The sequence below is a fragment of the Vanessa tameamea genome, chromosome 27 (genome assembly GCF_037043105.1).
Source record: "Vanessa tameamea isolate UH-Manoa-2023 chromosome 27, ilVanTame1 primary haplotype, whole genome shotgun sequence".
NCBI lineage: Eukaryota > Metazoa > Arthropoda > Insecta > Lepidoptera > Nymphalidae > Vanessa > Vanessa tameamea.
Window position 1 is genome coordinate 1,362,333 of NC_087335.1, and position 21,855 is coordinate 1,384,187.

At 32.7% G+C, this 21,855-nt stretch overlaps 1 protein-coding gene across 3 annotated transcripts in view; it reads left to right on the forward strand.

The window, feature by feature from the left end:
- Positions 1-21,855, forward strand: part of LOC113404892 (nephrin) — a 238,106-nt gene that overhangs the window by 199,480 nt on the left and 16,771 nt on the right. For all 3 annotated transcript variants that reach the window (XM_064219262.1, XM_064219261.1, XM_026645963.2), the window contains exons 12-16: positions 13,775-13,911; positions 14,335-14,488; positions 17,844-17,981; positions 19,516-19,680; positions 21,458-21,616. In XM_064219262.1, the coding sequence (XP_064075332.1) occupies positions 13,775-13,911; positions 14,335-14,488; positions 17,844-17,981; positions 19,516-19,680; positions 21,458-21,616 (753 nt within the window). The remainder of the gene's footprint in view (positions 1-13,774; positions 13,912-14,334; positions 14,489-17,843; positions 17,982-19,515; positions 19,681-21,457; positions 21,617-21,855) is intronic.

Sequence of the window (21,855 nt, forward strand, 5' to 3'; positions counted from 1 at the left end):
TTGGCGCACAATCCCTAAAACGAGAACAAAGCCGCGGGCGTCAATTAGTTCTGAATAATATTACGAAAAAGCAAAATCAGAAAGAACATATTAGCAAGCATTTATCTCAAAATCCTATCTTAATAATGTAATCCAGACGAAATAAACGCCGCCAACCTATTTTCCGTTCTAGTGCTATAAGCTGTTAAGAAAAAAAAAACCCGTTTATACCGCACGATCCGAAAATTACACACATATAATCCCTAAATTCAAACTTAAAAGCGCTCTCCTTGAAATATCGTGTCGTATAAACGTACTATACTCCATCTTTCTCTATCGTATAGCGCTGTCCTTTTCTATTTCTAGATAGGATCTCGGAAGTGAATTTAACCGACTGTACATAAGAGGAATGCGGTTTAATATAGTTGCAAGCAAGGAAAATTGTTCTATATAAGGCGGCATAATTTGTTTAGTGTGAAATTAAGATCCTGTAAATAGTCTAGCTTTGTTTGTGTGGGTTTTATACAGGACGGAAAGTTAAGATCAGAATATATTTGTGAATACACGAGATAAATAAATTATTTGGAGTAGGTTCTTGTTTCGTAATTTAGCGGTATATTTAAGTGGGTATTCTGCGAATTTTGAATTCTAAAAGGAGACAATGTTCTTCTATATTAAAATTCATCTAATTGAGTCTCAACATTTGACTCCAGTATCTGATCATCAAAATTTAATGAACTGATTTGGCTTTAATGTTCGTTGTAGAACTTTGTGCAAATCTCCAAAGGCTATCCCATATTCTGCCGCTAAACAAAAAATACGTTGATTGAGATATTATAACTACAGGCACAAGGGACATAACATCTTAGTTCACAAGTTTGATTGTACACTGGAATTTTAAGGAATGATTAAAATTTCTTCCACCACCAAAGTCAATGGAATTTCGTCCATTATCATTTGGGGTTAATAACCCCAGATGATGATGGACTTTGGTTGGTTTTTACTTACGTCATATTTTCTGCCAGTTGACTCTACTACGCAAAAGAACTTCGCTCCAATGTATATATTTGATTTAATTATACATGAATAGATATATTGGAACGAAATCAAAGTCTGCTACGTGTACAAATAAAAAAAAAAAAACTAAATAGTATGAATAAATTACATTTTCTAATATTTCTCTCAATAGTCAAAGAAATATGTGTGTACATAATTAAGACATCAAAAGCCTTTGATCTAGCCGCTACCAGCGTTTAAGCGTTTACTTGCAAACTTGTTATCTGACGGTCATTAATCATATTTACAGTGTGTAGTACAACTCACGAGCGATAGCGGATCTATATTCACATTTGAATCCATAAATGATCTATTTATTTATTTATTTTTGAATTGTAAGGTAAACGTTAAAATGACAGCCTGTATACGTCGAACTGATGGATAAAAATGACAATTCCTCTCAATATTACACAACGGAACTGCTGCTGCAGAATTGCATCAAACACATACAGGCTTTCTCATAAACGAAATCCATGTGTATAATATGAACTAACTACTATATAAATTATAATTAATTATATACATTGGTGCTGAAAATATTAACCATTTATTACATCACCAATTCGAAACTTACGTACGCAACGGATTTGAATGCGGTTATTATCAGAATGATTCAAGAGGAAGGTTTCAAATGTGCTAGCCGAAAAAAAAAAAAGAATTTTCCTTTTTTATTTCTTCAGACTTTATAAAACATCCTTATTTATATTAGTCGTGCAAAACCGGGATGGGTAGCTAGTATATTATAAATGAGAATGTGAGTTTGTTACTATTTCAAGTCTTAACTATTCGAAATTGAATTTTTCATTGCCCCTGATAAGAACATCAAAATAAGGCACCTCATGAACCCCCCCCGACCCCAATACGAGTGCGACGTCACGTGCAAAAACTAACTAACAATATATTTTTTTTTACGTATTAAAATTTTGAAACGCCAAAGCGTCTAACATAAGTCCAAGATTCAGAAATGAGCCAGCAAAAAGTGCATTCAAACGAAGATGAATAGATTTGTAACATGTGTATAGCCATATCTCCCTGTTTTTCACGTTAAATGTATTCTTTGAATCTTCACAAATCTTCTCATAAATTTTCTCATAACATAAAATAACATAATCAGCCTGTAAATTTCCCACTGCTGGGCTAAGGCGTCCTCTCCCGTTGAGGAGAAGGTATGGAGCATATTCCACCACGCTGCTCCAATGCGGGTTGGTGGAATACACATGTGGCAGAATTTCGTTGAAATTACACACATGTAGGTTTCCTCACGGTGTTTTCCTTCACCGCCGAGCACGAGATGAATTATAAACACAAATTAAGCACATGAAAATTCAGTGGTGCCTGCCTGGGTTTGAACCCTAAATCATCGGTTAAGATGCACGCGTTCTAACCACTGGGCCATCTCGGCTCTTTTTTATTTTCTCAACGCGATATTATTCGTTAATTTTGTCACGGAATTTTAGAGATGTCGAGAAAAATCTGTTCCTGGTTTCCGTCTCCGCAAAGCCAATTCATACCGAGTTGCAGCAATGCTTCGGCCGCGAAAGAGCAACAGACACACAGACAGAGTTACTTAACATGTTTTGCGTAGATATTGGATTATGTGATATAATTTTTTTCGAAAGATTACTTTTAAGTTAACAAGACCGAATTTGGGAGATATTTTGATGATTGATATTTGTTTTATCTGTTTTCTGAACATTTTTTTTTCCGTTTAAAATTTTCTAATACTTTGTAGAAGGTATTAGAATACTTAAAAAAAAGGTATCTATATGTAATGACATCTTATGACGTGGCCAAGGGAAATAGGTTCCTTTTTATAAATAGAATTTAAATGTTTAAAAAAAGAATTAAAAACATTGAAATTAAAAATAAGTTTTTTCATTTTCCAAAGACAGTTAAAGATTCTATTTAATTGTTCCAAACCTCATACAACCACAACAAAATTATACAAACAATATACATTTGCACGAAATAGCCCAGCATCCTATGCGTTTTAATTAAGCAGCTGTCTCCTTCTAATCGCTTCGTAACCACATATTGCTATCTCTGTCCGATATCGATTCAATCTTTAACCCGATTTGTTGGAGCGTGTGGACCCGGCCTAACGCTTGTCGGTGCGTTTCCCACTCGACCGTGCTTTTACCATATTAAAACTGCTTCGGATATGGAAAGGTAGAAAATATACCCTTTACATAACGCAATTTTAAAACTGAAAATACCAGTTTGTATTTTAATTTCTATCTATGCTTGTAGGAATATTAACTTGTACCAAAAGTTTTTCCTCATTCCTTAAATAGAACATGACATTTATGAGAGTGAGTCTCAGCAGTGAGACATTTATAAGCAGTTACTATTCATATTAATGTAGAAATCATACTAAATCAATAAATGACATTCTATAAGACATTGCTTCCTCTCCTCTCAAAGAGGTTCAGATCTCCACTACGCTGATCCAGGGAGTTTTTCGTTTATACTATTAATATGCTATACTTATAACAATAAAACTCAAATAATAGTCTTAATAGATTGGCAGAGCAGTCACGGATAATTGAAAAAAATAAATTGTGATACATTAAAAAAAAAAGATGATTTAATTATAATTTAAAAAAAATATAAATCGAATAGGGTATATACTTAGGGTTGCCAGTCCGGCACGTAGCGCTCATTACATTAATGAGACGTGGTCGGCGAATTAATTGCTCAACTATCAGTGTGGCAACCTTGGCTTTTGAGCATGGCTTTTTCATGCATTCAACGCTCGCTTGGATGTTAAGCGGCTTTAGATGACCATTTTTATATATATCTTGTATGAGATTTTTTTTATTTCGCGGTTATGTGTATATAGCCTTAATATTCTACTCATGCTAAGACTCTGTCCAAGATCGTCTGGGTTATTTCATTATTATATTGGTTTCAGTTTAAATAGTAACAGAGCGAATTTAATTATAGGAAATCTTAAGTCCAAAGGCTAGTAATGCATTGATACTGCAAGGAATTCATACTAAATTATACCATCTACATGCCCCAACTTCGCACGGGTACATTAAGATATAATATACAAATGTATGTTTTGAAGAAGAAACATACAAAGAAAAAATTATGTTTTATTCGGTTAGGAAAATTGAAAATCTCATTCTCTCTCATTTTTCTCTACTATAAAACATGCATATTTATATCTATACATATAATAAAATCGAAGTGTCGGTTTAGTATTTTAAGATTTTTTTTAAATATTTTTGTAATATTTAAAAAAAATCGCTTTTTACTAAAAGCATGTTATATATGTCTAAACACGGTACATATACCAAAATAACATTTTACAATCATTGTCTGCCTGTTATTTCCGGCTAATCTCTGGAACGGCCGACCGATTTTGACGGGACTTTCACTGGATAGGTGATGTAATAAGGATTAACTTAGGCTACTTTTATTTTTGAATGATATATAAAATAATAATAAAGTCACGCTGCAATATCCAAATACTGTGAAGTACCGCGCGCAGCCTTCGCGCATGCCACCACTTCGCCATCACGTCAAGTGCCTCCCACCAACGACTTAATATCACAAAAGCTGCCTAATACAGAATTAATAAGTTAAGTAAAAACTGCGTACAAAACAATAACTTTTTTTATTAAATTGAATAGTTATATAGTTATATATCTTAATATTGTATCAGTCTGTTTATTGATGAAATCCTCATTAAAATCCGTTGCGTAGTTTAAAAGATCCATGCGTACAGGCGGCGGGAAGTGACTTTGTTTTGACTATGTAGAAGTGACTTTAAATATAACGTACTCAAGCAAATACAAAATCAGGAAGTACATGAAAAGGTCATAGGGTATGTTACACCTGCCCTCTTCCGTTGACGTTGCCGAACGAAGCCGACGGTGGAAACTAGTGGTTTATATATTATAAAGCGTATATAAGATGATTTTAGACCATATAAAATATGGGCAATGTTCTGCTATTCTATAAACAAAAAAATGAAGGATGTATCATCAACAACAAACTTTGAATTCTATACGAAAGAAGCATTACCTCTTTTTTATAAACACAGGTGGTGGATGGCCAATACGCCAATATTGGTAAGAAAGCCTTGTGCAGCGCCAATGTGCCACCAACTCAGGAAACTTAGTTGGCGTGTCCCTTACCGGTTATACTTGCTCAGTCATTATTCAAACTGGAGACACCTTTCACTACAAACTTTGACGATTAAACGAAAAAAAAATCTTTGGCCCAATTTGTATTCCAAGCCACGAATACAAAATAACCAATAATATTTTTCCATTATATATAATTGGACCAAACATAATATTTTTACTGGCAACCAGAAAATCGTATTTTCCATGTATTTCAGAGCTTTGTTCATAAACAATGGGAGGACGTAACGATGTCGCAATTTGATCCTAGAAAATATAACGCAGTACAGTCGGGCACAATTTAAAATACATCTTTAAATTCGAAAATGAGTTCGTTCGTTTGTTTATCTTTCACATCTAAAATACTAAACCGATCACCATGAAATCTTGCACACATGCTGTCAGGGGTACAAACATAGACATAAGGAACCTAACATAGCCTCCCCCCTCAAAGATGGGAGATGCCGCAAACGGAAACGGTCACCACGTCATATAACACAAGTTTTTGTGTATCAGAAACTTTCAAGCAACATTGTATAACAAATGAAATTCACTTGCATTACGAAAATCTCAAGATTTATAATTTATATTTAATATCGTTTTTTGTTCAGCCTTTTTTTAGCTATATATTTAAAAAACACAAACAGGCAATTGTAAAACATAAAACCCATCTTGTAGCATCCACTGGTTGAAGTTAATTTTTCGCCCAGAGGATCGGAATTGTGACTCAACTGGGAAATGCTGCTGGCATTCTTGCCACCATTCCAGGCGAACATGATTTGTCCAGTCTTGTTTATTTTTCATTAACTGAATTTTTACAGGCACGTGTGTTTTATCTGCACTAATATTATAAATGAGAAATTCACTCCGTCTGTTTGTCTCTCTGAAACAAATTTGATGACATTGATATGAAGCGAGTTTGAATTACAAGAAATTTTTTAATGCCCAAAATGACGAGAAACCACTAAATATATGCCGAGGGCGGCTACTAGTATAATATATATTTTAATATATTCATATTAATTATTTCGCATATTAAGATTTGACTAAGCTATTACAATTTTTAAATATTTGACATATATACAATAACCCGTGGCCGACTGTACACACTGATTGGGCGAAATGCCAGCTTTTTAGTCTATGTTATCTTATTGTTTGTTTTAGAGATCCTCGTCAAAATTATTGAACCAATAAATGCATACGACGAAACAAATAAATACATTATAATATTTAACAAAGCAACCAAGAAGTTCATACAATTTTAAAGTCATTGTTTAATATTAAAATATATTCTACCGCCAAACAGTAATAATTAGCATTGGTTTGAAGGGTGAGTGAGCCAGTGTACAACAGGCGCTAGCGATATTAGAATTTGCATTGTTTGTTTGTTACGCAATGGCGGCGTAAGGAGTGGTCAATAAGGAGCGCTTATGTCCATGGCCGGTGGTAACCACTTACCATCAGGTGTCTCATTTGCCAGTGCACCTACCTATATATCTATATCATAAAATAATAGAATATAATACGTATAGATACCAAAAAAATATAAACTATTCAAAGTAAGAAAGTTTTATATAATATGTTTAGGTATATCAACTTCTAATATGGCAGAATCTATAAAATAAACCCGGACAGAATGTCATTATAAAAATCAATATGGCAGATTTTATTGAAACGTCACAGAAGCCTAGTATATACCCTAAGATTTTATTAATATAGCTATATAGTCTCGCACTAGAAAAGAACAAAAACAAACGAACGAACTTTATTATCTTGGTGTGCGTGTCAGGTACATTTGACACTCGCCTGACGTCACAGTACGTTACATGTGTGTGTTGTGTGTGCGTGTGTACTTAGTGGCTAACTGTTCGCCAATATTTATTTCGACGCGATCTCCGCTTTGAAAGTCTATCGTGAAATATAAATATTCAAAGTATATACAAATGGAAGGTTTATTTCTGTCTCTACAAAGTAAATTATTACAGATCATTCATTGAACTTCACTATTCAGTAGTCAAAGTGTTGCAACTCTTTGTTTGTGTGTGTATATAGCACACAAGGACAGTCAAATAATAATTTGTTTCATAGTGTTCCAGTTTAAGGGTTGAGTGAATATGTGTTATACGGTTAATCATAGCTGGCAACACTGGCAGTGTAAAATGTTGCCAATACCAACATCCATGAGCAAGACTTATTTACTTATTTTTTAAATGTAGAAAATGTTTGTCGACATGTTAAATACATTTTGAAATTGTTAATTTAAGCGACATCGATATGAACATAGGTTTATAAATAAGATTTTTTACAAAAATACTACTACTGTGACAAGTGACTTCTATATAAGAGCCGAGATGGCCCAGTGGTTAGAACGCGTGCATCTTAACCGATGATTTCGGGTTCAAACCCAGGTAATCACCACTGAATTTTCATGTGCTTAATTTGTGTTTATCGTGCTCGGCGGTGAAGGAAAACATCGTAAGGAAACCTGCATGTGTCTAATTTCAACGAAATTCTGTCACATGTGTATTCCACCAACCCGCATTGGAGCAGCGTAGTGGAATATGCTCATACCTTCTCCTCAAAGGGAGAGGAGGCCTTAGCCCAGCAGTGGGAAATTTACAGGCTGTTAATGTTAATGACTTCTATCTTTAGTATTAATAAGCAATTAACTATTCAAAGCATATGAATATCTAACATTGCTTACATGTTCGAACCCACAATCTTCTTAAGATCAACGAACCCAAGACATAGGCCGTCTCGTATACCTCATCGCTACAGTAAATCAAATATAATAAATGCTTGTTGACATCCAGGATATATTACATACATATATAATTGTATTTAACTAACAGGAATGTATTTTTAAATGTCGAAAAAGAGTAACTACTGAGTTTCTTGTCGGTTCTTCTCGGTAGAATCTACATTCCGAACCGGTGGTAGCTTCACTTAAACGTTAAATGACGATTCAAAAGTGCTCGTAAAAGCCTACTTTAATAAAGAATATTTTGATTTGACGTTTTCCTTATTTTTCATGAAAAACCTCAATATCAGCTGTGTCCAAACTGACTTTTCAGCAATTAATTTTTAAATTGTAAAACATAATAACGTTAGTCGAATTGAACACATATATTTCAATAATAATTGCGTTTAATGTATTTGGTATTCAGCGATATGTTTGCGAATATGAATATAATATGTTGAGTTTTAAAATGTTTAGGCTCGAAACTTTAATTTAATTCTTGCATAAATAACATCCAAGGGAAAAGAACAAACAAATAACCCGAGCCGTATTAGATTAAATAAGGTTTTAAACAAACATAATTTGAATGTTGAGTCTGCTTCCATTGTAATTATAGTAATGGAAACAATCCAGCCTAAGGCAGACTGCAGACTAGCGACAGACATTAAAATAATCTCATTTCATTCCTACGAAGAAAATTTGGGGTGACAGCGTGTAATTGACCATTTACTTTAAAGTATTAAAAATAAACTATTCGTAGAATATAATTTTAAATCTTTATATAAGATGTAGTGGTCATTGTTTCTTAACAAACCTGAAAACAGTAGTTAATTGTATATATGTAGTACATTCAGAGACATTGACGCTATAAGAAATATTACACCATTCCTTCCGCCGTTAATGCACCCCTGATCTTGGGAACTAAGATGTTATGTCCCTTGTGACTGTAGTTCTAGTACTCTCACCATTGAAAACCGCTAACAAAAATGCTAAATTTGTTTCGTTAAATTAAATCAAATATTGTACAAAGGAAATAATATTTTGTGAGTAATCATACAAGGACGTATATATATAAACAGAACAAAAGTAATAAATTTTAATTTAATTGGTTTCGGTTTTTATGGTTTACATAGATTGTAACTCAATAAGTTTGTAATTTTAGCCAACGCCTGGTTTTGTTTGTATCATTGTGATAATATGAAGACCTTATTTTTTGAGGTTAACTGTAGTTCATCTTAATAGTAAACAATAACAATGTATTCGTACATTTATACTTAATATTGTATATAAAAGCTAGACGAATTATCACTCGGAAAATAAATATGAATAAACATCTTTCGTAATAAAGATATTGCAAATATAATTAATTTATAATAGACATTTCACAAATATACAACTTGCTATAATTTATCATAAGGCGCAGATTTAGCATTAGCAGTCTGTAAATTTCCCACTCCTGGGCTGAGGCCTCCTCTCCCTTCGAGAAGAAGGCTCGGAGCATATTCCAATTCAGCGCCAATGCGGTGGAATACATATGTGTCAGAATGAATGAAATTAGACACACGCAGGTTTCCTCACGATGTTTTCCATCACCGCCGAGCACTAGATGAATTATAAACACAAATTGAGCACATGAAAATACATTGGCGCTTGGTTTGAACCCAAAATCATCGGTGATGATCTCGGCTCTCAGCGCAGATTTTTTGTCTCAATAATATGTCGTTCATTGGTAACCAACTTTACCCCAACGTAATTGAATATAACGATCGTTTGCTTATTCACTTATACTAATTATCTCGTTACAGTTGTCTCGCTAATCGGATTAGTTTGTTAATCTTTATATTAAAAGGGTATATGAATATATTAATAGTGTATCAAAGGATTACGATTTGATTATTTCAATTATAAATTTTAGGTCGAAAATATCTATTCACTAACAAAAGGATGGCTTTAATTCGATATAAATATAATTAGTATTTTGTGGACAAATAAGAATGAGTAAAGTCTGTTAATGCAGTGATGCTGGGTTGAGGACTCCTTTCAATGAGATGGTTTTGTGCTTGGGCAGATGATCCGATAAAAATAGATTATATGTATTTAGCAATATTTTTTTTTTTTTGTAATTGATTGGCGGACGAGCATATGGGCCACCTGATGGTAAGTGGTCACCACCGCCCATAGACAAAGGCGTTGTAAGAAAAATTAACCATTCCTTACATCACCTATGCGCCACCAACCTTGGGAACCAAGATGTTACGTCCCTTGTGCCTGTGATCACACTGGCTCACTCACCGTTCTAACCGGAACACAACAATACAAAGTACTGTTATTTGGGTGTAGAATATCATGAAAATTCAGTGATATATACCCGGGTTCGAACCCGCAATCTTCGGTTCTTAGGAATTGGAAGGTTTGAATTCGATATGTAAGCAAATTACTATTTATGAAGAATTAATATATTGGATAGAGTAAGGAATGAGTACATAAGAGGAAGTTTGAAAGTGGCACCGGTAACAGAGAAGCTATCTGGAAACCGGCTGTCTTGGTATGGGCATGTTATGCGGAGGAATGAGGACCATGTTGTGAGAAAGGTTTTGAAAATGGATGTGGATGGATATAGAGGTAGGGGACGACCAAAGGAACGATGGATGGATTGTGTGAAAGACGATATGGTTAGAAAGAATGTTACTAGTGAGATGACGTCCGACAGAGAATTATGGAAGAAGAAGACATGCTGCGCCTAATGATAGATGATAATATATTGGAATTGGTTTCGCAACAATTTATATTATTGCATATATTTCTATAAAGCGCATATAATGTATTCATAATATTATTGTATATTTAATTGACTACCTCGTTGTTTTAATAGCCATAGTAGGCTGTAAGCTTTGAGGTATTATTATTTGACTTTAAAAAAAAAATTAAGTTCCTGTGCCGTATCTCTTACGGCACTCACATCGGAGTTGGAGTTTACGCACAAACTTGTGCTCTATACTGGGTTCTGTATTAGCTTTGGGAATGACCGCCGTTACCAAAATCAAAACACATCATCATAAATAAATAAATAAATATTGGACAACATCACATACATTACTCTGATCCCAATGTAAGTAGCTAAAGCACTTGTGTTATGGAAAATCAGAAGTAACGACGGTACCACATACACCCAGACCCAAGACAATATAGAAAATTAATGAACTTTTTCTACATCGACTGGGCCGGGAATCGAACCCGGGACCTCGGAGTGGCGTACCCATGAAAACCGGTGTACACCCTACTCAACTACGGAGGTCATCATTAAACATAACACAATCATAAATAATCTTTATCAAACATCTTAATCATAATTGAATATTCATATAAATAAATATTCATACTACGATTAGTGAGTAGCTTTCGAAACTTAACTGAGAAGATCTTGTTAAAGAGATTATTATTATATACTGTGTATACAATTACATGGAACTAAACATAAGAGGACGCAGAAACACGAAAAAAAAACTTAAAATCACTCAGAATAAATTGGACTGTGTATTCGGAATATAAAATCCACTTCCGGTGACACTTGAAAGCCTTAATTTAATTACAATAATAATATGCTCCTTATTTTTCCTACATATAACTGTAATAAATTAATTTTAGAATATCCTTATAAATGATAACCTTTTTTTAAGATTAAAAGGTTCGTCGATATAAATAGGTTTTTAAATATATATTATTCAGATATCGTTAGCGGAATTATTAATCGAAGCTGAGATTCGAAATTTTATTTTTTTCTTTTTAAATTAAATTTTAGGCAAGTGCCAGATATTCGAAATGTAATTATTATATATTATTACCCGTTCAGAACTTAGATATACAGCCTAAAATCAAAAGTCGATGTGGCTTAGTGAGTAAAATGTCACGCCTGCGACCCATAACGCACCAGCGTAAGCATCACTAAGTTAGTTTAAGTTTTTTATATCTCGTGCTCAGTGGTTAGTCATCGTGATAGCAGTTCCAACCGTTCTTCTTAAGGTATCTTCCCCTCAGTAAGAATTAAACCTGACTAAGTTATCCTTTTGAAGTAATTAATTATTTATTTTGCTGTTTTATTAAATAGAATTACTCTGTATTCGTATATAAACAGTACAGTACATAACAATATAATCCAAAGATTTATTATCCAAGCAGGTTCAGTGTAAGCAGTTCCGAATATTGTTATGAGATTTAATTTATTGTTAAACTATCGTCGGTTTGTACCGCAGATTCTTCTATAGGGTTCTATAAGCTTCTATAAGCTTCTGTAAGGTTATTTATTTGTAATAAATAAACTTGACAAAAGCTTCACCTAAGGTCTCTCACCGGCAGCATTCGCCTGTATTATAAAAATTTCAAAATCGATTTTCAGCATTCGCTTACAGCCGTTGTTTTTACAATACAATGATCGATACTACAAATCATTCATTTAAATATTCTCACTCAGTTATTTAATGCTCGACTCTGATCTGTTACAATACAGGCAAATGATTCCGGACCACCTGAAAAGTACATAATCATAAGATATATAAATTCGGCTCATCCCCTTGTCTGGCTTTGCCATTAAAATTTCTTCTACCAATATTATGGATATAAACATACAACTACTGTTCATGATTATTTAATACTAGATGATGGCTTCGTGGTCTTCATTTACTTTTATTTTTTGTAGCCGTTATGTTTATCGAACATCTATGTTTTCTATTTAGGTAGTGTAAACTAACAATAAAATCTTTCTTTACGCAGCTTTCTGAACGAACCCGTAAACGTCAAACATGGCCGCCCTTTGAACTGTCATGTCATTGAATTTTATTGACTTAATATCGAAATATCTCGAGATATGTACGTTGTCGACTAAAAATCATTATATTTATACGATCTATAATTGTGGGTAGATTTCGATGGGATCTATCGTAGACCTGAACGAAATTATTAATATCGATATAAATATGTCGTGTCGTAGTCGTACGTTATAAAATTTATATTTCAGATTAAATTGTATTTCGCATTTTACGTGTTTCAGTTATTTTGAGGACAAAAGATTGGCTCGTTTTACTCACGTAGTATTATTCCGTATTCACAATTCTTTATACGAATAAAAATATAGTATGTTATATATTTTTTTTAAAACAATATTTCATTGTTAACTAGATTTTTATTTGTGTTTGACTGTGTGAGTGTGCATTATTTAGTACTTACGTTTGTTGTTTTTTTTTTTTTACTGTTTATTCGTCGTCGTATTATTTCTTACAGACTATAAAGGGTACCAATGAGAATCAGCGTGTTAGGTTTAGGAACCCAAATTGGAAACTGAATAGAACACTATTGCAATAATCCTCATCATCCTCCTGCCTTTATCCCAATTTTACTCGGGGTCGGTGCTTCCATACTTCTCTGTCGAACGTCATCTCACAAGTAACATTATTTCTAACCATATCGTCTTTCACGCAATCCATCCATCGTTTGTTTGGTCGATTGTAATAATCGCTCCTTAAATAAATTTTCTTTACTCTTTATTGTATTTTTTTGTTTACATTAAATAATACTTTAATTTTTTATCATGTGTATATACTTTTTCATTGTAAAAGATTCGAGTCCTAAGTAACCATTTTTTATTCATATTTTATACCCAATACATACTATATTCGTTATGAGTTTGCTGATAATAAATGGTCACCAGTATCTATAGAATTTTACACTGTAAGACACCTTACCGTATTAACTTTCACCACAAACTATGTGACGTTATATCACCAAAGGTTTAGCAGTAATTATCAATTAACCTATCTTCTGTCTTAGCTTAAAAGTCTTATCAACAACTGATAAATTATTTTGTTTACAGATCCGCCATCAGCTCCAATGATCACAGGTTACATTCCTGGAACGACGTTATCAGCTGGCACGGTCCAGAAGCTATCATGTATTTCATCTGGCGGCAATCCTCTGGCTACACTTACTTGGTTTAAGAATGACAAAAAGGTAAGTCGAGTTAAATAAAAAAAATATCTTAAATATACGCTTCAAATAAAAACTCGGCTCCGAAATCAATGGAATTGAGATGGGACTACCTAGAAGTTTTATTGAAACCCAGTCATCAATTTCGGTTTATAAATAAAAAAAAGGAAAATCTGAGGATAAATAAAAAATACATATATTCAATCGAGAAACTCGTCCATTTTATAATATTATTTATAATACATATCACTCAATTTTCTTTTAAGAATATAATATAACATAATATTCTTATAGATATTAATTTCAAAACATATGAATGAGTTTTTAAATCACCTGATATTTTAAAATCTTTATTTAAAAGATATTCCTTAATTTTAATTCTAAGTTCATAAAAACTCAACGTATATGTTCTATATACAGTCGTTTTAACCAGCCATCATTTTGCAGATACATTCAACAACAAAAACCACAGATAAATCTGTGTCAGCCGAGATATCGATCCTAACCAATGTGACTGACAACCAAGCCCAGTACAGGTGCGAGGCGACGAATAGTGCTACTGAGATCCCGTTGTTTGAAACTGTCACTCTTAATGTACACTGTAAGTTATCCGTCTTATACGAAATGTTCTGTGATTTCTATTGAATTAATTCAAAGTTTCGTCAACGAAACTATATGAAATTTAAAGTATTTTGTGTTTATATTTGTTGTTTTTATTTTTTTTTTTATGTATACGTTTGTTTGAACGTGTTTTCCTTTTAGTTACTCAGTATCTACAAGTCTAACTTATATTTTGCATTAGATAGTTAATTCCAAAATAAATATAAATATATTATACATAAAATATTTAACATAACTTTATGACCCCGGGGTTGGACAAAACGTTAACAAATGAAAAACCGAGAAGCAGCATGTTAAAATGTATTAACTGTTGACAAAAAATACTGTTTACACATAAAAGCAATTACTTGCAAATGATAAATTGCTCTATATTTTATACAGGCGCTTAAAATCCAAAATGATTTAAAATACGTTTTTTTTACTTGTTAACATGTTTGACTTATGCGACACAGAACATTATTTTTTTTTAAATATAAAGCCTCACTTATAAACGTTGCTTAGTAGATTTATCTTTATCTGTCATTGTTGATTTGACATTCGTGGGAGGAGACGACATTGCTTAATCAAGCTCCCATTTTTATAAGTAACGCTGTTAATGTTTATTCTAAAGTATGTTATCTTTCGTTAGTGTATCCTTGAAAGTAATTTAACGTTGAGTGAATATAACTGATGGATACACAGATCGTGGATTCAAACCTTGGCAAGCACAAGTGAATTTTTCAGTGCTAAATTTTTGAATACAATCCATGCTCGACGGCGAACAAAAACATCGCGAGGAAAACTGTATGTGACGTATGAAATTCTGATTCATGTACGTCCAATCTGCCGTGTAACGATGTGATGAATTATACTACGCCGAACCCATTCATCTTTGAAAAGGAAGTCTGTCTAGCATTAGAATTTAAATAGCATGCTTATTATATAACCATATATTGTCAAATTAAACGAAGCGTAAGAAGTAAATTCGAACTTCAATAATAGATTTCTGTTCATTCTTTGATTCAATTAAAACACTTGACGTTTAAATATTTAATAAATTGAAAATAATGCTCAATAATGTTTTTGTTTTAGATCTTAATCATATATTTTCAACCATAATTCTATAATCGTAACTTCTGCCCACGGCTTTGACCGTATGTGGTTTAAGATGTACCCGTGTTACGATCATCTGCTTATAAAATGTTAATCATGATAGATTTTTTTATCAAAGGATAAACGTTGTAAAAATATTTTTAGAATGTTTCACAACAGCTCCACGTAATAAATAAACATAAATTAAGCATAAGAATGCTCAGTCAAATCAAATCAAATCAAAATATACTTTATTCAAATAGGCTTTTACAAGCACTTCTGAATCGTCATTTAACAAATTATTTAAAGTAAAGCTACCACCGGTTCGGAATGAATATTCTACCGAGAAGAATCGGCAAGAAGTTTAATCCTTAAAAATTACATTGTTGACATACCCAAAATTCGAACTAAACGGTTTGACAGCTCGTTTTTGGTGAGAGTCGCCAAAATTTGGAACGACCTGCCTGGGTCTATTTTTCGTGATGAATTGAACTCTGGAGCCTTTAAGAGTAGAGTGAACAGGTTTCTTTTGAATGGGCGTGTACCACCTTCTTCTTCATCTACACTTTCCATCAGGTGAGATGGAAGACAAACGCCTATTCCATTACAACTATAAAAAAAAAGAAACTCAGTAGTTACCCTTTTTCAACATCTAAAAATACAGTCATGTTAGTTAAATACAATTATATATGTATGTTGTGTCTCCTGTCTGGAAGTTAACAACAAATGATAGTTACACGGCTTTGAAGTCACAATAATACAATTATTATAATATTTTACTAAAAAAAAATAATAACTATTATTATACAAGGTTTATAATAAAGCGCTACTTTTTAACTTATTTAAATTTTTAATACATAGAAGCTATTAAAAATATAAAGAATGGATAGAACAAAACTTTTGTAGAAGTATGTTACAAAACTCTTGTAGAAGTATGTCTAAAGTGTAAAATATTCATTTATTAATAGACTATGAAATTGAGAATTTCGCGAGTTCGACTCACGTTTTAAGGTTTCCGTATATTAATAGCTCTATGACCTTAATAGCACAAGGGTATTTGAAAATCACTAGTTTAAACATTGAAAAATTGAAGTAAAACCTGTGTCAGAAGATAATTTGATTTTATTAATCAAAGTAGGCGTTATTTAAAAATAGTTTAAACGAAAGAAAGAGTAACATTACATACATACATATACATACATTTATTATTTGGAAAAACAACGTGATTTAAAAAATATCTTATATATATATAAAAGTCTTAGAAATATTACAATGTACACTCTTACAGGCTAACTCATCGTGTAAAAACAAATAAAACTACTCGTAAAAAGTATTCATAACAAATATAGCTTAGTTCGACGACGGCCTCCGTGGTCGAGTAGTGTGTACACCGGTTTTCATGGCTACGCCACTCGGAAGTCTCGGGAGTCGATTCCCGGCCGAGTCGATGTAGAAAAAGTTCATTAGTTTTCTACGTTGTCTTGGGTCTGGGTGTTTGTGGTACCGTCGTTACTACTGATTTTCAATAACACAAGTGCTTTAGCTACTTACATTGGGATCAGAGTAATGTATGTGATGTTGTCCAATATTTATTTATTATTTTGTTATAGCTTAGTTAGTATCCGTATTGAATAAACGATTTTGAATTTCGAACTCATCAATTAAAAAATCTTAGACATGTTACGGAATTACAAGCAGTTAAACGTCGATGTTGACTTATTATGTAAATGTTAAGTTCTAAACTCAAATAGAACTCAAACTATTCCTAAATCGAGAAGGAATTGAGCTAGCTCGGGTTTATCTAACGTTCGTAATTCGAAACTTCTGGAATTTAATTTGAAACAAAAGTCGTTGTGTGTCAAAATGTCAACTTTGAATTGTTTCGTTCATACAATAAATACTTACAGAAGATTAATATTTTTCACTTGTTTTATTACAAGTTTATTTCTGATTCTAGAAGAATCTATATTCCGAACTGGTGGTAACTTTAAAGTTTAATTAATCTTGTAAAATTATCATTAAATCATATAACTATTTGTGTCATTACCTATATTTAAATTGAATATGTCAAAAATATTTGTAATATAAAAATGTATAATATTGTAACGCATTCTGATCATACTTAGTCAACCTACTAAAGGAACAAAAGCTTTAACAACTTAATAGGCTTAACAAATTTGACTGCGAGAAGCAACTGCTTGTTCCTCGTCAGAAACATTAATTAAAATGATCAATTTGAATAATCTTTTGTTTTATTCCACTAGTTGCACCGGAAGCCGTGAAAGTGAGAGCTGAACCGCAAGAACTCAAACCGGGAATCGATGCTACATTATACTGTGATGCGGCCTCCAGTAACCCACCGGCTACGTTGTCGTGGTGGCGTGACGGCATTCCTGTACAAGGTAATGTTCTCTCTGAATATGATCACATTTGTCAATACGCAGACACTTCGTATCGTATAAACCATTTGTAAAATTGGTAAAAACAAAAACTGTTCCGAACATTTCGAAATTATTTTCAACTAAACGTAGAAAATAGAGAATATCATTTATATTCTTCCCAATCTGCCATCAGTCATGTGTGCTACTGACTGACCGAACACCTCTAAGAATAGCGCAAGTCCATCTAGGTGAGGTACCATCTACTCATCAGATTTTCAACCGCCAATTAGCAATGCTTAGAATTGTGTTTTTTGAAGGGTGAGTGAGCCAGTACAAGTACCGGTGCAAAGGACTCTGCTTCCAAGTTTGGTGGAGCATTCCAAATTTCTCACGTTTAATATTTTACAGCGCCAATTTATATAGGCGGTGTTATTAACATCAGGTGATGCATCCGTCGCTCGATACCTAAAGAATAAAAAAAAAAGTGTATTAGTCAAATAGAACACCCACAGAACTTTAATTCGTTGGAACGGCAATTTAAAGCAACTAGCTTAATACCAAATACTTGCTTTGTCAGTCTTACTTAACTTAGTGAACTTCCTAATTCCGAGCTGATGAGAATTCCTTGAAAAATCCTTTTTACATTCGATTGTAAGTGACGGAATTCAAACTCAATAATAATAATAGCCACTATACGAACGCGGCATTAAAAACTCTATGGATATGACAAAAATCATCCATTGCAATAGTTAAACAAAGAAATAGTGTTTGGTACCACCAAACAATATTTCTTTTCTCGGTAGCAAAATGTCTATGAAAATATGGAAACAAGCCAAGATCTCACAAAACAATAGCAACGTGACTTTAAAACGTCTCTTTTATTTGCATTTTGATTTGTGTTTAGTTTGCGTTAAAGTTAAACACATACATAAACTAGTTTAACATATCACCGTACACTTGTCTGTATATCTCGTTGGAAGGGTGAGTGAGTCAGTGTAATTAGAATCGAGGAAAATATGAGATTTCGCGTAGCGTTGACGCTGTTAGAAACGGTTTATATTTCTTTCAGTGCTGAGTATTTATGGACGAAGGTCACCTTAAGATGGCCAATTTTATCAAATGATAAAATAAAAAAGGAAGTGTTATGTAGTTTTATAACATGTTCCAAAAGAATATGTGAATGCTGTAATTTAAATAATCGGCAAATCAATTTCGAATAAAGATCTGTTACTCACGATGGTGCACGCTTCGACGTTAAAGTATTATTAGCATGCATTGGTATGAGTGATGTTCGTACTTACAAGACATGTTAGTGTGTGTGCGACAACAAACCGTAGCGTCAGCATAAAAATACAAATTAAATTATATTTGTTAAGTTCATTAAAAATATATTTAATTTAACGTAAAAAGGCGCGCCTTCGCGTGCAAATGGATGTATATACATATAACGGAACCATGAAATTAAACGTACAATACAAAAAAGGAAAGCAAATACCACACAAACGCAATAATGAAAACTAAAAATACTTTACTAACCAGTAAAATTCTTCCACAGGTCTCCCGATGCAGCTTAAAAAAGGCCTCCACGGCGGCACAGTGTCCACTATAGAACTGAAATTGAACATCACGAAGGACCTAAACAGCGCTGTGTATACTTGTCAAGCGGTGAATGAAGCGCTGCAGCGCAGTGTGCACGATGCATTAACGCTGAAAGTTCTTTGTAAGCCAATGTTTTTTTTATGTCTTCTATCTTCTATATAATAAGGTGGCTTTTTAAATGCCTTAACTCGTTTCTTGTGGGATAATCATTTTATATAAAGCCTTTGTAAATGTTTGTGTTTTTAAAGGTAACATTAAAAGTTAATATTAAGGTTACGTATATTTTATCTTACCTTATTTTATGTTGGAGGGTTTATATATAGAATTTTCCGTAAAAATAGTATTGCTATATATTTCCTTATTTCTACGTGATAAAATCAAAATAAATACAGTCGTATATAATCGGGTTTTAACTTGACCTTAATGATCAATGTGACAACCCTACGCTACTAATTGCTGGAAAAGTTATTTAGAGTTTCCTATTGTTCTAAATTAACAATGAGCATACAAAAACTATAACAGGTTTAAGTATATGAATCAGATACCACATGAAGTATATCACAAGTCTTTAAAAATCACTTCTGACTCTATAAACAAAAGGTAGATTAAACTAATTCACATGAAATTGCACATGCCTTATTCAATTAAGCTCGAAGTGATTATAAAGCTATGTAAACTGCCACAGGATTTTGATTGTAGATTCTACCAAGAAGTAAGTGCAAAAGACTAAGCTGCTTCCTGAATACATAATCATTACATTACATAGCGGTTTGTATTGTCTAATGACAAAAATGCTTTGAACGTTTTAAGATATTCTGTAATATGTTTAGTATCTAGGTTAACTATATATGTACAATCAAATTTATACATCTCTGTACGGTGTATAATTATTTTTATCATCGATATATTCCAATAAGAATAATATGTATTATCGGGCGTTAAATGGTAACACTAATTCATTTGATCGAAAGGTTGTTCATTCTAGACTATATATTCAAAGTAATAAATATCTTGCCAGCGCGATTCAGAAATATGAAATATTCAACTAACGCCATCTATCGGCACTGAGTTACATTAACACTTAAAGACATTGAATAATGATCTTCTCCTCACTTAACTTGTGTGCGACTTAATAATATTGATTTGAATTAACAAGAAACCGTGTGAAGCTGCTAGTTAAGCATAAAATAGCCTCATGATGTCATATTAAAAGTTCTTTGTGAGCTAATCTTCTTTTATAGTTTGAAAGCCATTGTAGCTTGGCTTGCTCGCTTGTGGGCTCATTTTTCATGCTATTTTGTGCTTCGGGTGAAATGAAGCCGGATGCTGGTTATATCAATGAGAACTTTTCTTTTGATTGAATTTTATATTTTTTAGAGAAACTTTTATTTGATATTACGTTAAAATTTTCATTGAAATAAGTTACTTCTCAGATACTTTTTAGTAATATATTTATAGTAATATATACAATATTTTACAAATGATCAGGGAGGATTCGTTTCAGCTCTTTCATTTCATATATTTTCAGCCTTCAATACAATGTTAGACTTGTTTATAGCGTTCAACTGTACCAACGATGCACAGATTATTTAGCCAATGGTATTTTAGAAAATCCAATAATTTCACATATGACAAAAAATCAAAAATTTTAATTTAACTAACATACACAAATCGGGAACTAAGTTAGACTTCATAAACGAAAAATTATTTATTTACCTTGTCAATTATTATAATATTATATTAAAATATCAATCGTCATGAAGTAAACAAGAAATATTGATCGAATTACGTCAAAAAACATTGACATATATATTATTGTAAGGGTTAATTATGTATTTAAGTAGATTTAAGTATCATTCCCCCAATCAGACATGAACATCGCCCAAATATTTCTCCAGATGCGCCAATCTTCGACGAAACGACCCCCTACACGACAGTCGGGGTAGAAAACGAACCTTTGGTCATCATGCTTCGAGCTGACGGTAACCCATCCAGCATCGCTTACACCTGGACCAAAGACGGCCTACCCATTACACCGTCTTCGTACAGCACTTCAAGTAAGTAGAAACGCAAATAATGACATAATTAAAACAAAGTACCTTACGTGAAAATTTCGTAATATTTGAAGTAAATATATATTTAGGACGCTTTGAAATTGAACTTAAATTTAAGGTCTGTGCAAAACTCGTATTTAATGAGCTTTGACATTATTAAACTAATTACCCCCGTTATCTTTTTAATAACATTCAGATATCATTATGTGATATCTATCTTTATAAAAATTATTTAAGCCCAT